Source organism: Quercus suber, unplaced genomic scaffold (assembly GCF_002906115.3).
Source record: "Quercus suber isolate HL8 unplaced genomic scaffold, Cork oak 2.0 scaffold_66, whole genome shotgun sequence".
NCBI classification, from domain to species: domain Eukaryota; kingdom Viridiplantae; phylum Streptophyta; class Magnoliopsida; order Fagales; family Fagaceae; genus Quercus; species Quercus suber.
This window is the reverse complement of record NW_027069531.1, coordinates 497,893-514,414: the sequence shown is the minus strand read 5'-3', so window position 1 is coordinate 514,414 and position 16,522 is coordinate 497,893. Positions and strand designations below refer to the sequence as shown.

The 16,522-nt window shown below is 35.5% G+C and overlaps 2 protein-coding genes and 1 long non-coding RNA gene across 3 annotated transcripts; all 3 read right to left on the bottom strand.

Annotated features, from left to right (window-relative positions):
- Positions 1–2,682: 2,682 nt before the first annotated feature.
- Positions 2,683–3,624, bottom strand: LOC136067286 (uncharacterized). The gene is made up of 2 exons (XR_010628761.1): positions 3,444–3,624; positions 2,683–3,292 (listed from the first exon to the last, which is right to left on the bottom strand). It is a non-coding gene; the product is annotated as an uncharacterized LOC136067286 (long non-coding RNA).
- Positions 3,625–6,329: 2,705 nt separating this feature from the next.
- LOC136067285 (uncharacterized) lies at positions 6,330–8,427 on the bottom strand. The gene is given in 8 exon segments (XM_065772895.1): positions 6,330–6,925; positions 6,927–7,009; positions 7,191–7,318; positions 7,321–7,423; positions 7,592–7,641; positions 7,644–7,853; positions 7,856–7,875; positions 8,251–8,427. Coding segments are annotated over 8 exon segments (1,032 nt in total). The 5' UTR covers positions 8,391–8,427; the 3' UTR covers positions 6,330–6,627.
- Positions 8,428–12,230: 3,803 nt separating this feature from the next.
- LOC136067304 (patellin-4-like) lies at positions 12,231–14,380 on the bottom strand. The gene is made up of 4 exons (XM_065772943.1): positions 13,402–14,380; positions 13,187–13,311; positions 12,955–13,096; positions 12,231–12,634 (listed from the first exon to the last, which is right to left on the bottom strand). Exons 1-4 carry the CDS (start codon positions 14,203–14,205, stop codon positions 12,371–12,373), a joined length of 1,335 nt encoding a protein of 444 aa, XP_065629015.1. The 5' UTR covers positions 14,206–14,380; the 3' UTR covers positions 12,231–12,370.
- Between the last annotated feature and the right edge of the window lie 2,142 nt (positions 14,381–16,522).

Genomic DNA, 16,522 nt, shown 5'->3' with positions numbered 1-16,522 from the left:
TTCAGCTTAGTGGTCATAAAGCTGCTTAGTTACTATTCAGGTATCACCTCCACATTAATGCGGCCAGAGTGTTAGGTGGACAGCATTTAATGAGGAGGTGATAGACTTTAGAAGATATTTTCTACCTTCTCCGACGCCTCTTTAAGCTATATCCAACTTCCAATTCAGCTACAACCTGGCAGAATCTTTCAGTCAGTACGAAGGTTACCTTCACCTCGGACTTTGGCGTCCTCGGACGTGTGCTATACCACCGTATATAACACCTGTTTATATCTTTCATATCACCTATTTAACGTGAATAAAACTTCTTTAGGCTGTCCTCGGACATACGCGTATCCTCGGATCGGGCCTTTGGGCCCTGGGCCCAATTCTGAGGGCTACTATACCTTTTTTAGGTAACAGGCCCCACAAAAACATAATCAACATGCCTATGAATTTGAATGTGTATTAATTGTTTGAGTATTAACTCATAAGTTTTTGAGTTAATATCCTAAGGATCCCTTTGCACGGCCATCTGGATCTACTTAAACAAATATAATATCCCCCACGTTCCAATTTGCTTAGCGTGTTACCGTTACAACAGGTCACTGCTCAAACGTGGTCGACTTTTAACACCAAGGAAATCATTAATGTTCTTGTAAATATACTTCCTTGGCTTGAAGAGCTCATGGTCGCTTCCTTTTCTTATCTTTCTCGATATATTGTTAAGGAAAATCATACATTTTTTCCCCTAATCTCCTCTACTAACAGTAAGTTCCTAGCAATATTTGTTGAAATATTCCAAAGCTATTACCAATTTTACTAAGAAAAACTATAAATTGATACGGTAATAAGTGCAATTGGAGTTACCTCAATAATATAATAAAGAAATTTGTTAATTTTAGTTTCAATATTTAAAAGTTGACAGCACCATTTTGTAATACTTAAATGGTAAAGTCAAATTTTCTGGAACAGTGGGTTTCAAAATCTGAGGAGATCTGTTTTGTCTCCTCCAATGGCTATATGGTTGTATAAATTAACTACAATTTAAATAGCATCATGCATGCTTAGTTGCTTACATGGATCAACTTCCCTTTCTTGCGCATGTTTTAACTTACTTATCACATAAGGAAGGTCAACTAAGATGATGAGTTATCAATAGAAGAGAAATATTATTCATTTGCATTTTGAAGCTTTATCCAAAGGATCTGTCGGCATCTGAGTTATGGAGGATGCTCCCTTAGTTAAGTCATATCGGTAATGAAATCAAAGAACTTATTAATCAAGATGACTCAGCTACACTCAATTACAACCTGTGCCTGACGTTAGATTTCCTATGAGTTCATGCCGCGTTAAAATGAATGACTGAAATGAAATGACTCAAAGGTAAGACAAGTCAATGGGGACAAGGGGGGAAAAAAACAAAACAAACAAACTTTATTTGATGGTTTGTAGTATAAAATTATAGGGCATTAAAAAATGGTTTTAACTAGGATAATTGTAGAAACACTAAATAGTGAATTCTTAAACCATTTTATTTCTCCACTTTATGTGGTATGACTTAGGAGAACCTTATAGACCTTATCATTAATTATTGACTTTACAATTACTTACATTTACATATATGATTCGGAGAACATACAACCTAACATTAAAAATTGGGCAATCTTTTTGAGGTATATACCCTATCATTAAAGAGCACCCGATATGTGTGGTACTCATAATATATAGAGTCACGCAGTCGGCTTGAAAATTTGAAAGATGGGCGAGGATTGGATAAGGTCTTAAAGTGGTTCTCATCTCATGCATTTTAATTTTCACAGAATAAAGCAAGAGGCAGAACTTAGAAGGCTATTTTATCAAATAAAAAAAAAAGAAAAAGAAAAAAGAAAAAAAGGTAGAGGGCTAGCAACAGCAACTACCAAACTCAAAATGCCCGTGAATAAGAAGTGCATGAATTGAAACCACAAAAAATGTGGGGCAAACTGGCTGAGACGGCATTGACAAAGGTACAAGAAAACAGCAAGTGGATAGCCCCCAAATCTAGAAAGAAACACGGAAACAGGTGGCATGGTCAAATATATCCGTGTGTATGTGTATGTGTATCCAAATTCAACAGCAAATACATGTGTTAAAGTGCACAAAGTTTAAAAAATAAATAGAAGTCCCGACTTCCCCAATGACTTTCCAATTTGTCTCTCTTTCGTTCAAACTTGGATCTTTGAAATGCTTGACTTTTTTTTGGGCCTCCCCCCTCCTTGAGAGTTCAAACATGAACCAACAATTGCATGAATTTTCATTCCCAATTTCCTCTTCACAATTGAAGTCCCTACAAGGCCTTAACCAAAGTCCCCACAACTGCTTTCCAATCGCTAAAAACCGAATAAAACCCCCTCAAACTCTGTGCAAAGTGCTGGTTCTGTAAACCATAAATCCAAAATTAAAACCTCAACCGAAATTAGTGGGAAGTATTTGGTTAATATCTTGGGATTCCCACTGGAATTACATACATGTTAATAATTATTTTTTTTGCTGAATTAATTGCTAACTATACATGTTAAAACTGTGACTAAAAATAAATCCCAGACTCGATGAAAAGTAAAGAAACAAGTAATTTCCAACCCTTCTAGAGGAGGAACCCTCTTCCAGAAACACAAACTAGAGTTTGTGACTAAAATCACTAATAAAAACTGAATCATGAAATAGATTTAGAACAATTTCTTAATACCATAGAATTCAGAAGGGTAAACCTGATAAGACATTCTAACATGTAAAACATAGTAATTATCAACCTCAAATCATCACCAGATTGAGAAAGAGATGAGAGAAACTGAAAAGAGTTAAAGAAAAAGAAAACTAGTAACTACCAGAAGCAGTTGGAGGAGGAGTAGTTTTTTTTGTTGTTGACGAGTCTTAGGAATTTTCTTCTGCGGTAATAGAAACCGTATCTAAGCCCGGAACAGACCAACTTCCTGAATCTACGAGCGCATCGAAGCCTAAGACATATGACCCTCTTGACACGGATGAAGGACCCCTTGAGTCTCTCAGATAAGCTCCTTTTTCTGCAGAACTGATAGCTTCTAAGGAAAAGTTGCCTCTTCTCCATCATTGTGTAGTTCTGCTCTGAGTAGTACCCAAATGACTCGCTCCTCGGTTTTGGGTTTAGACCCAAAACATGGTTTTGATTCTGATTCATGATGTATGCCTCTTGAACAAAATTCGACAAAGAAAGAGGCACAGAGAAAGAGAGAGAGAGAGAGAGACGGAGAGTCAAAAGTGCTACTTAAATGCTTCTCCTGCCTGTGAGTTCTGCCTGTAAAGTTGAGTGTAAATCAACACCAATAGTAATAAATACAAAAAACGAGAAGGGCTTCGTGCAAAATAAATATAAAGTTTTGGGCTGAGGGGTCTGAAGTCTGAACTATTATAAATATATATGTATGAACTGTTGAAATTCTTCGCACCTGTCTTTTGCTTTGCTTCTTATCTTACTACGTCTGCGAGTACTTATTATTGTTTGTTTGTCTATTTGTATTGCTTTGCTTTGCATAACAAGCGACCACTGCGCCGCCGCAGAAGCTAACCCAAAGCGCCCACCTTTGTAATTTTTACTGAATTCTTTTTTCCACTATAATTCTTTTTTCATCCCTCTAATTTTTGGGTTTGCGTCAAAATTTATAACTAAAAAGTCCCATAAACCTAAACTCTACGTCATTTACTCAATTTTCAATTATTTATTTATTTTTTTGAATAAAAAACATAAATTGATATAGTTTTGACTTTTTTATTCAAGCCTGTATGTGGAAGTGAATGAGAATAGACTTTGAGGCAACTTCTCAATTTATCTTTGTTTTCTTAATTTGTCTTATTTTTAAAACATTTTTAATTAGGAAATAGGTTATTTTAGGAAGTATAGTAGAAAAAAGGATATCAAAGAGTTTTATTTCAATTACATATATAATAAAAATAATAGTTTGACTATTTATTGACTTCTTTTTATGTTGTTACATTACTTTCTTAAAATTCTTATTCTTTAATGTTAGGGAAAATTACAATAAACTTATTCGTGATTTGAACCAACACCTTATCTACTCGGATTTGAAAGTTTGAACTTTGTCCACTTAAGGTCAGTTTCATAACCCAACGTTGTCTTTGTTGTTAACAAAACATATTTTTATACAAAAATAGAACATAACACAAATCAAACACACCCCTTCTCAAAACTTTTTCGTGCCAGCGTCCTCCTTCCAATTTGTCACCCTAATGAGCTGAATTAAAGGTTTCAGGCTTGATTTTATAAATATTTTCGAGTTTGTACTAAGTCCATGCTAGGGTCTGCACATCCAATAGGTAAAGCAAAACCAAGTATGATTATTTGTGCAAGGTTTTGAACTTTTAGCAAAATGGATAAGATAGTAAGGTCTAAAATTCGTGCATTTTTTTTTTCGAGAAACAAACACACACAGGAGAGAGAAAAAGATGTTCTAACACAAAGGCACACAACTTGAAGAATTATTTTTTATGATTATTTTATTTATATAATTTTTGTGTATATAGAATTTTTTATTTGAAAATATATTAATTTTAGAAATTATTATACCTCATAAAAAATAGCTATTACAACATTTTTAGATAGAAATAATTATTTCTTATTTTAAAGAATTGTTATTCATAAGAAATAACTATTTCCTATAAATGTAATGAAAATAGTAAAACACTGTAATAAAAACATAATCAAATTAAAGAATAGTTAAACCATATGAATAGCTATTACATTACAGTATTTATTACAGTCTATTAAACATGCATGTAACAACATTACTTTTTTTTTTTTTTTATGTGATTGATGACCATTAATTTATAAGATTTATAATATTCTAATATCACTCTTTAATATTAAGGACGAGCATACAAGTCAATTGGTGCTTCTAGAACAGACAATCTCGTGGCTTTCGTGTTTCCCTATTCCCTAATCTGTTTGTCTTTTGGTATGTCTTGATATATGGCCGATGGTTAGGCTAGAAACTATGGCGTCATCTACTGGGTTTAGGCCCACAAAAAGGGTCGTCCCTTCATGGCAAATTATAGGTCCTCTCTTTCGGAGTCTCAAGTCTCAACACGTTACTTGATTATGATTGATTACATTATTATTATATTATTGTAGCAATAGAGTTCAAAGTGACTTAGCGAGAAAAAAGAGAGTAGAGTTCAAGTAGGTATATGGGAGTGCTTTTCTTTGTTTGGGGACAAGAAGAATGCATTAAGTAATTGGCGTAACGTGGGGAAACTTCATTCAAAGAGTCAGATATACTGAGTTCTATTACCAATGAGAGAAAGGATTTTTCTTTTTTGATAATTCCATTAAGATTTAAGCGAAAGGATTTTTTTTTTTTTTTGAAAAGAAATAAGAGAAAGGATTATGTGCAGGTGTAACCACCTACTACATTGTGCATATATGTTCAACCTTGCAAGTTAACCATTTCTACGCGGTTCATGCCCTTCTTTCTTCTGAATTGAAAAGTCTTGACTTTTGTTTGATTTATATTTTATATTGTTGTCAACATCAGAAAATTTAAATAAACACCTCGAGAGAGCGAGAGAGAGAGAGAGCCACACGTCATCCTAAGGCTACCCACGATTTACTTCTAAGAATCATGAAGGCACAATCTGGAGCCAGAATACACATTTTAGTTTATTTCTGCTCCAGCCAAGTAACTTCGAAAAAAGGAAATTCTGATCCAACTCTAAGATGTTGGGAGGCACCGCTGGAGCAGACCATTTGAGAATTCTCTTCATAACACCATCATTTCAACAAAATTCTAGAGTTAGAATATAAGATAATCAGATAAAAAATATGGAAAATAGAACGTGATCGCTTCCAATACCATGCAAATACTACAATTTTAAGCTCTGAACATCATTGAACGCTCAACTCAAACAATTCATATTGAATATATGCCTGTCTATGAACAGAAGATCTTACTTCTAGGGACATTGTTGGGGATGATGCACGTGTAAATAATTGCTGTTGTATATAAGCAGAGTTTTCCAACTTTGTACATCTGTTGTGAGCCAAGCTATCAGCAAACAGACTGCACAATACACGCGGTTGTTTTCTAAAAGCTACTCCTTTCACAGGTACAATATTTCATTTGTTGCCCCAGAAAAGGTGGGAGAGCCCACCCGAGAGAGAGAGAGAGAGAGAGAGAGAGAGAGAGAGAGAGAGAGCACAATCCTTGCATGCTACAACAATGCAAATTATAATTGAAAATACCAACAGTTGTAAGCCAATAATGAAAACCCTAAAAAAAAATGAATGCAAAGACAGAGCTAGTGTATGACATCCGATGGGAAACAGTAACTTTAAAATTTTAATTTCAGGTTAAAAAATGTAATGTTGCAAGTTTTGTATCTACAATCTACACACTGAAAAGGTTATATTCCATTTAAGTGGGAAGCCTAATATCGGTGGGTATAGCGCTTCAAACCAACAAAGAGAGGGAGAACTGCAAGCTTCAAAACTCTAATAGTACTTGACATCAATATCAGCACAAAATAGGCCAATCAGCTTTCCCAATTCAGAAACAACATTTGCAATTCTTCTAAACCCCTTTCTTTCCTTTAAAAGCACGTCTTCTTACCTGTACCTCAGTTTCTTAATGCTCTTGTCACCTGGTCCAGTTTCAATTGCTGCAGGAACTTTGAAGGATAATTGGACACATCCAACTCAATAAGTGACATATCATACGGCTCAGAAAAAGAATTTGAGGTATCCACAAGCAGAGAAGATTTCATCACATCAGATTGTGTAGAATCAGTTACAGTGTCAGGATTTTTGGGAGTACTGGTACTAGAAGATGAGAGACTGGAAAGCTGTATGTCATCCAACTTGTTTCCAAACATATGTTTGTTTCTTCTTACAGATTCCATCTCAGGACCAGTTGGCAAAAGGTGCGTGACGATACTTCCGTGTTCCCTCATCACCCTCATTGTGATTGTAAAGAACATAATCATGGTATGTTGGTGCAAACTGCAAAAAGGTAATGAGTGATCATCAGCAAGAGTACAGCAAAGCCCAAAGAGAATTCAGAAGCCTTATTAAGGCCTGTGTGTAAGCAAACCTTAAGGGAAAGCATGTTGAATGCATTCAAAGCATGAGAGAGAGAGAGAGAGAGAGAGAGAAGGGAGTGAGATGGAATTGTACAGTTCACCTGGTGGACCGTGTCATGGTAAAAGTCATTTAACTTTAAGGCGTGTGCAAGGCTTCCTGTCAAACCACGGGAGACACCAATATTTGCACCAGCGTACTCTTTGTATGGAAATGCATAGAGATGGCCACAGCAGCAATAAGCATCTCAACACATATGATGAAATTTTGAAATTCAGCAGCTTCCTCTGCATCCTTAATGAATCCAGACTTTGCAGCAAGGAAAACCAAAACACCCTAAAATACAAACAAGAAAATCAGAAAGACGGTGGAAGAGGCTACAATTTCAACTTACAGAAAATTTTCTAAAAAATAAAATGCACTCAGCAACTCCCATTCAGTAATAAACTAGGCGCGTGAGAGAGAGAGAGAGAGAGAGAGAGAGAACAAGTATCAATGCTGTACCTGCCAATAAGTCAGGAAAACAACGGATTTGATTAAAATAAACTTTGGACTGGATTAAATGGCTGAAGCAGATCTTTGCATGCCAGATAAAACAATGCCAAAGCATATAGAGCCATTGTATATGAGATTGTATAGATAATTGTGAGATACAAGTATGATTGATTTGGACTGAAATTTCCATCTTCGTATTTTCCTTTTGCGTAAAGTATGAGTGTAACAGCTACTAAAATAGGCTTCAAAATGACAAACTGCAAACACCCTGCTTGCACCTACGTATGAAACGCCTGCATAAACAATTTCAGAAATGAGAGCTAATCAAACAAATCTAAGGATGCAGTATTCAGATAAATCATTGTTATTGAAAGAATAAAATAATTGATTATAATATCCCAGCAAGTTTTGACTTGTAGACAGGCTTTTAAAAGGTGCAGAGAAGCAAAATCCATACATGTAAAAAAAAAAAAAAAAAAAAAAACCCTCAAGGACTTAGATAGTGGACAGAAACAATCCCAAGTATAACAAATTTGTGAGTTTTGCAAGAGAAGAGAGAGAAGGGGGTGGGGGGGAGTGGGAGAGAGAGGGGGGGGGGGTGGGACTCTTCTTCCACAGACGTGCATAACTATGAGTAAAATCATAGACTTTTGTTATTAGAAACTCACCCATCCAGAGGTATGGGAGGAAAGCAACATGTCATCAGACACCATGATGGCTTCAGAACCCGACCACTTAAACTTAGTACAACAGCTCCTGGTCCACCAACCCATCCCAGGCACAACGACAGGAAATTATAGATGACCATGCTTCATAACTGAAACAGTAAAAACATAGATATAATGATTATTATAATGATTAACCATAAAATGATATTTGTGAATAAGTCATTAAACACAGCTTCTTATAATCCCCTTTTTTCCCCAAAACAGCTCATAAAAACCCAGGCAGCTATAGACATATTCCTTTGTTTGTTTTTTAAATAATAATAAAGCAATTTTTATTCACTGTTGTGGAGAAAGCAAGACAATGAAAAATAAAAATTATCAAATAACAAGCTTCTGAAACAGATTTTTAATAAGTTAAACACTTCATTCAAGTACAAAACATGTAACATGGATGATCATAATACATCCTCACTTCAAGTTACATTCAAAAATTCATAAAGCAGTAAAATCTTCTCACAAAGATAGCCATAGGAAAACAATCAGAAGACTGGATTCAACTCTTGTTGCTTAGAAAAATTGGTCTACTTTTTATTTTGGTGGAAGCTTTAGTTAAATCACTAGACAAAGGACAGACTTCTAAGCAGAACTGAAACAAATATACAGTATATTAGCTCCCCCCAAACAACAATATGATGAATCTCATATGAGCTATTTGCAGGTGCATTTAAAGGAATTGGAGGACAAATTACGTGGGTGGGAAGGGACTTAAGTTTTCTAAGTTGAAAGTTATAATGTTAAGTTCAATAAGATAAGGATCTACAAAGTCATTGGGAGAAGAGTTCCTAGGAATTCATTTGTTTTGTTGCAAATAGCCTTTTTTTTTTTTTTTTTTTTTAATTTAAATTTTATGAGTGAAGATTTCTATTGAAAAACAGTGTTTTTTGACAAAAGTGGTAGAAATTGAAAAACAGTGTTACAAAAGGATCAGAGGACAATGGTAGAATACTACCCATTTACTCAACTATGTTTTGGCGCAAATAGTGAAAATGAATCCAAACATCTAGATTCTCCCTAAACCTCAGTTTAGTGATATACAGAGAACCATGAAGATAGTTGGGTATCTACATTCCCAATGCTTGGTAAACTTCTCTTTTATTAAAGAAATGAAAAGAATACCCACATTCAATATCCTCTAACCAACAAAAATGTAACCCTCTTCTCACTTAGCCAATCCTTCTACTATCTCTCTTTTCTAAATTGTTGTTTTGAAATATAGGGNAAAAAAAAAAAAAAAAAAAAAAAAAAAAAAAAAAAAAAAAAAAAAAAAAGAAAACTCATAGTATAACACATAACAAAATAAAGGCAAAAAACCACATTAGGTAAAATAAGATAAGTTAATATTGATATGTTTGTTTAAATAGTAGGGTTTTAGGGTATGAAAAAATTACAATTATAACCCTTAGCAACGCGGGCAAGGCAGGGACGGAAAAGGGCGGGGCGAGGTGGGTCTAAAATGTGTAAACCCATCCCCACCCCACCCCATGGTACAGGGCAAACCCACCCGAGGTAAAGCGAGGAGGGGCGGGTTAATCAGGGCGAGGCAAAATTGCCATCCTTATAAGGTTACCACAGCAACTATAAAGGAAATTTATGTTGTGGTGAGTGAGCCTTAGTTTATATTGCCTATTAAATCAACTAACGCAGCCGACCACCCTATAGAAATTTGGCAGACACTGTTTGAGGCTAAGGCTGTAAAACCTAAGGGTTCCTAATAGCAGGGGATCTAAAAGGAACCTAACCCCAACCTCTGGGACAGCCATCAAGGTATGTCTCAGGGAATATTGTTCATGGCTTTAAAGGCCTCTGGGGCGGTCTTGGTAATAACTAAGTGGGAGAACCCCATTATGAAAAACTAGGGAATGAAAGAAGTAGGGATTACAAGACTTACAGGGGAGGAGACGTTCTCGAGAAAAGGAGTACTCTTGGGAAGAGGGAGACTTGGGACTTGGAAGACTCTAATGCAAAGTTTGAGTGAAAAATGAAATGGAGGAAGTAAATCTGAGACCCCCAAGCACTATTTATAAGGGGTGGGTAATTAATGTTTCAGAGGGGTGAAATTACCAACCATTCCTGCCCTTCAATCCATGCGCATCTCAGTAACTAAACAATCAAGAAAACCTAACCGCTGCTTTTAACAGCTAGCTTAACGCGTGCAAGAAGGGCAAGCTATCAAATATAACACATTTATTGCCTGACGTTTGGCATCCCCAAAAGGCAGTGGTTACATCAAAGCACGAACCCCCACGAGTCGAGGATATGATCACAATCCCACTCCTATGATCTGGAAATGGGATCGTGGGGGGCTATTGTACGGACCAAGAATAACAAATCGCCCCAAACTGCAAGCCCAATCATATAATAGTCTCAGCTCGTCTCAGTTCACTAGCTGAGCATGGATGGGCCCGGCCGCTCATTCAGATTGAGTACCCCAAGGTACACCATAAACTAAGTATAATGCCTTGGAGGAGTCTATAATGACCTAAGGAAAAGCGCTAGCCACATCTGTGCTATACCTCAAAAAGACTAGTCATGATTGAGGTTCCTTGTAATTGTTAATAAAGCTCAGATCTACCCAATAAATACCCGATGTAGGACTCATCACACACACACATACATCACACAATTAATCAAATTAGGGCATCACAATCTCCCCCACTTAAATCCCTAACATCCTCGTTAGGGCCCACTTTGTGGGGTAGTGTCTCTGAGCCCACACGAGGTTACCGAGCTGTCTCTGATACCATATGTAACGACCCAAGGAAAAGTGCTAGCCACATCTGCTCTACATCTCAAAAGGACTAGTCACGATTGAGGTCCCTTGTAGTTGTTAATAAAGGCCAGATCTACCCAATAAATACCCAATGTAGGACTCATCACACACCCACACACCCACACACATCACACAATCAATCAAATTGGGGCATCACATACTTCACCCACCAAATAGTAATCGGCGGCAAGCACAAGTTACTAGGAGGTCTTGTCAATGGTTGAAGGTGGGCCGCCTCTGTTCAGAGATATGATACTGAGGAACCCACTGATGTGGGGTATATCCTTTCATCATGACAACCCCACTAAGTGGAGGATATAAATAGAGGAAGAGAGGGAGGATTAGGAGGTTGGAAAATGTTGGGAAGTGAAACACGGAAGTATTAAGGAAAAAAATACAACTTAAGGATTAAGAAATCCTGTTCGAATTTCAAGGTAGGGGCTCGGCTATAAAATCATCATCTTGGCTAAACTAGGATCAAGGGAGTTTAGGGCCAAAAACAACAGTTTAACTCCCTCAGTAATCTTTAGAGCCATTTCTTGGACCTCCCTTTGTAGGATAAGCCCAATCCAAAGTACAAGTAAATTGGACGTCTAGGCCTAAAAGCCCAAGGTTGTTGGGAACTGACCATTACACTGCATTTTCTATCCTCTCACTTTTCTTATCAACCAAACAAATGAAATTTATATTAGTTTTATATCATTTAACTTTTCAATCCTCCCAACCAAACATACATTATGGAAAACTTGAATGTTTTTTATCCTCCTAATTTTCCAACCTTCTTGACCAAACAAAGCCGTAGACACAGACTGGAATGCCTTTTCAATTAGGCTTCTCTGACTCAAGGTTATATTAAAACAAAAACAAATAAATAAACATGTTCAGTTAGTCTCAAATTTTGGGAATTATTATTTCTACCAAGGTCAGAGTACTTTTTTTTGGGATGAGCAAGTTCAGAGGACTTTTCCCCTCCTTTCATCCATATAATTATATAAAGTTAATCACATTAAAGATTCTCTTATGGCTTAATGCCAATTGGACTATAAAAAATTATCCTTATTTTGCTATCAAGAAGCCAACAAAAACCGGGCTGAAATTAAGAGACTATAATATGACAATAAGATATGAAGGAGCATTGATGTAAACCAACTAACCAAGGTTTAGCTTGTCTTATAGAATTTAAGAGATAATCATGTGATACGATAGCCATCATTTTAATTGTTAGTTTACAACCAACTTCGCAGAAGAAAATAGAAACTCTTTACTATATATAAATATGGAAGCTAGCTACTACTTTAAGAAGATATACATGGGGTCTGTGGGTTTTGCTTTAGATCTATATAAAACCCTCTTCTTTTTTAAGGCCCCATTGTCAATGGTTAACACAATTCTCCCAGGTTCACTAATGTAGAAGGAATTCCTAACACACTCTCCCATTATCTTTTGATTTTGCAACAAGATCTTGTAGGATCCTTCATCGTCTGGAATAAACTCCTCCTTGTATGACACATCCCATCCGACAACAGTTAAATCCCACACCATTGTCACTCCAGCCTGAACACAGTTTAAAAACCAAAGAGGAAAAAGAAATCAATGTCTAGGTCCACAACATTTTTTAAAACCTTTTTCACTACTATCTCTGTTGTGATTGATGCATAATAAATTGGTGTTAGCGATAGACCCAAATGAAAGTGACGTTTGTCCAATCAAAATTGATCATGTTAGCAATTGTGAAATATCTTGTGTTCCTAACATTACTGAAAAGAAATTTATCAAAAAGAGTTCAACAACAAAATAATTTCGAGTTCAAATGGATTTCTTTGGCATATGTGTAAGTGCTAAGACATTGGAATCTTAAGACTGAGTAATTATACCTCTGTGACTGGAAATTCAATATGTGCAGCTGAATTTGCTCTGATTGTATGCTCAGAAGCATTGTCTGCTGACGTGAAGTCATCATCATTCTCCCTCTTGAGACCACCATATTCAACAGGAAGGTTTTCCGGGGCTATGATCCTTATTGGGTTTTAATCATACTAGAATTAAAATTTTGAAAATAGAGAGAAAATAAGATGTAATTGTAGAAATTATAATTAGTACACTCACTTGAGAAGGATTTTTGTAGCTTTTGATGGTCTGGCAAAGACAAACTTTCTTTTAGTCCTCAGATTTATGACCCGTAAAAGCAGCACATGGGATGCATAGTACCACAATGGAACATTTATGACAACCTGTGAAAGCATAACGATAATTCTTGAAATGAATTTTCTAACTGCTAAATCAATTATCATCATAGCTAGTTTAGTTACTTAGACACTTACAATTTTGTGAATGAGCTCAGGATAATAGTCCTGAAGCAGTAACATAAATTTCTTGCTAACAGAATGAAGCTCTTTCATTGCCGGCCCAGGAGAGTTCTTTAAATCTATAATTTGAACTATGGAGTCCACACCTCCATTCTTGAATCTCAGCTTTTTTATAACCTTTTCCATGTTTTGCACCTTCCACCTTAGAAACTTATCACATTTCTCTTCTGACCCAAACACTTTCTTGTACAATTCCTTGTCCTTGAAAAGCCCATAGTTTAGGAAACACAGAGGGTGACCCCCCTTATCTCTACTTATCAAGCAAACCAGATTTTCAAGATCAGAATCCGACTTCTCATCAAGAATTCCCTCGGTCTTATATTCCCTCCTCCATTTCAGTGTCTTCCAGAGCATCCCAAAAGCCTCATGAACCTTGAAATCTTTCGCTTTTAAGAATTTTAAAAGCACAATGTCGGTTCCTTCATGGCCTTTACTTGGCAATAAAGGCACGCCCCAAAGGGTGATATCTCTAAGTTGTTCTCTTGCCCTTTTGTTTTTGAAAGGTGAAAGGTTTTTGGGTGGTTTCCCAAGCAGATAACTCCCAAGAATCGCATTTTCAACCCTGCACCGGAATTCCAATAATGCTTTCTTCTTTTTGTGCTTCATTTCAACAGAAGAATAGGTGTTTTCACCTTCTAGTTCACTTTCTTGGTCTATGTTGGTGATTTCACTTTCATTGTCCTCAACCTCATTACCATTGTTGCTTTTCCCATTTTCATTTCCATTTTTACGGTGGCTTGTGTCATTTTCCTCCGCCATTCTTGGTTGATCTAGAGCTCCTCCCTGCTGGTCAGAATTCCGGCCTGACAACGGACTTGCCGGAAACTGGACCCCGGAGTGGCCCCAATTCAATGGTTGGAGAGGGAGAGATTGCTTTAATTACATGACATTATCCATCATAGAGACCAAGGAAATACAACCTCTCGCAAAAAAAAAAAAAAAAAAAAAAACTGATTAAGATTCTCTACAGTTTATAAGATAAACTCTATCTTGAAGTTCTTACAATGTTACCATTTATTATTAAACGTGTAATATATCATTAATGACTTCAATGGATGTGAAAACTGTACTAGTTAATATTTTCCTTAAAAATCCATGAGACAGTAAAATCTAAACCATTCATATAATTATTAATGATTAGGATTTTAAAAACTATATGATCATGTCACCTTAAGAATTATATACAATCCTAATCGGAAACTTAACCAAATGAAAGCCTATTTTGACTCAGCTAAGATGAGTTTTCTTAATACCAACCACTAGTTGTCAGTTGCCAAATTTAGGATTAGTGTGTTCTGACATTAACCAAACAGTTAGTTTTGTAAGGTTTGACCTTTTTAAAGATCTGGCAGATATATCAAATTAGTGGCTGTAAGTGTGTAGAAAATGGATACAGTTTCAAATGCTATTACATTTTCTTTTGAATCCCTATTCGAAATTTACTGCATTGGCCTTAAATTAAGGTAGGCTTTCTAATTTCTAAAATACCTACTATTAGAATGTTCACATCAGTCTTACCAATTTAATATTTCAACAAAAATTTATCTAAACTCAACCAAAACAAGCGTGCATCAGTCTCACTAAATTAACTAAAGTTTTTCAAAATGATAGTCTCATCTCTACATGTAGTGAGTCTATATCCTCACTACATTAAATTTTAATGTTGATAAAATATTGAGGCTGATGTATGTATATGAAAATAATAGATAGCTAAACTAGTAAAAGTATAGTTTTTTGGATTAATTTAGCTAAATATTTGAGAAGATTGACATGAATTCTCTTAAAAATTACAATCGAGAATTTTCATATATAACATTCATTCCTTGGGGAAAAAAATACTAAAAACAACCTATTTATAAAAAAATAATAATAATAATAATAAAATAATAATATAATAAATAAATAAATAAAAACATTACTTCTCTCTCTTGGAAAAATCAACTCAGTTCAGCAGTTTCTAAAAAATAAAAACCCTCAATCCAGCAAAGCTTCAATCCTCTCATTAGTTCAAATGACAAGCTTGTGCATTCTCTCCCCCCACCCCCACCTCCCCCCCCCCCTTTCTCTTTGAAAAAATTTTGTATGAGGCGGGCTCATGAGACCCATGTCTTACTAACATGTGGGTCTCAAGAGATACTTTCTCCTCTCTCTCTCTAAAATAATCAATTATATTTCTCCTTAATTATTGTAATCTCAATATTTGCATATCAAATAACCTTTTTATTTATGCACATGCAGGTACTGCACCAAATCTTAAAGAGTATTAGAAATAAAGATCTTTTTTTAGCAAATTTTTCTTTTATAGATTTTTCCTTTTAACTTTGTTTCCCTCTCTTTTGGATTTTATAACTGTCTCAGCATTAAAAAAAAATACGGTTCACAAAATAATTTAAAACTAACTATTCACGAGGTATAAATTATCATATTGAAACTTTTCTTTTTATTATTTTATAGTAATTAAATAACTTCAACTACATGAAGAATAAAAAACCAAAAAAAAAAAAAGATCAGGTTTTTTGGCAATGAAGTTAGACATGAGTAAAGCTTACGATCGGTGGAATTGAGTATTTTATGCCAGGTAATGGAAAAATGGGTTTTGATGATAAGTGGATCCAAATGATTTTTGGCTGTATTAGTTCAATTTCTTACTCCATCCTTGTAAATGGGGAACCTCAAGGGGATATAAAGCCTACTAGGGGACTTAGACACAGGGACCCTTTGTCTTCATATTTATTTCTTATGGTTTCTAAAGGTCTTAATGGTTTAATCTAGCAATCAGTGACAGTAGGCGACATCAAGGGTTTCTCTCTTTGTCAGAATAGTCCTCAAGTATCTCATTTATTTTTTGTGGATAATACTCTCCTTTTTTGTAAATCTGAGTTAAGAGAGGTTCAGATTATTCAAAATGTTCTAAAATGGTATGAAGTAGCATCAGGTCAAAAAATTAATAATGAAAAGACCAATCTATTCTTTGGGAAATCAGTTTCCTTGATGTCAAAAAATCCCATTAAAAATCTGTTAGGTGATGGAGATTAAGGAGTATGAGCATTATTTGGGTCTTCCTATTGTGGTGGAA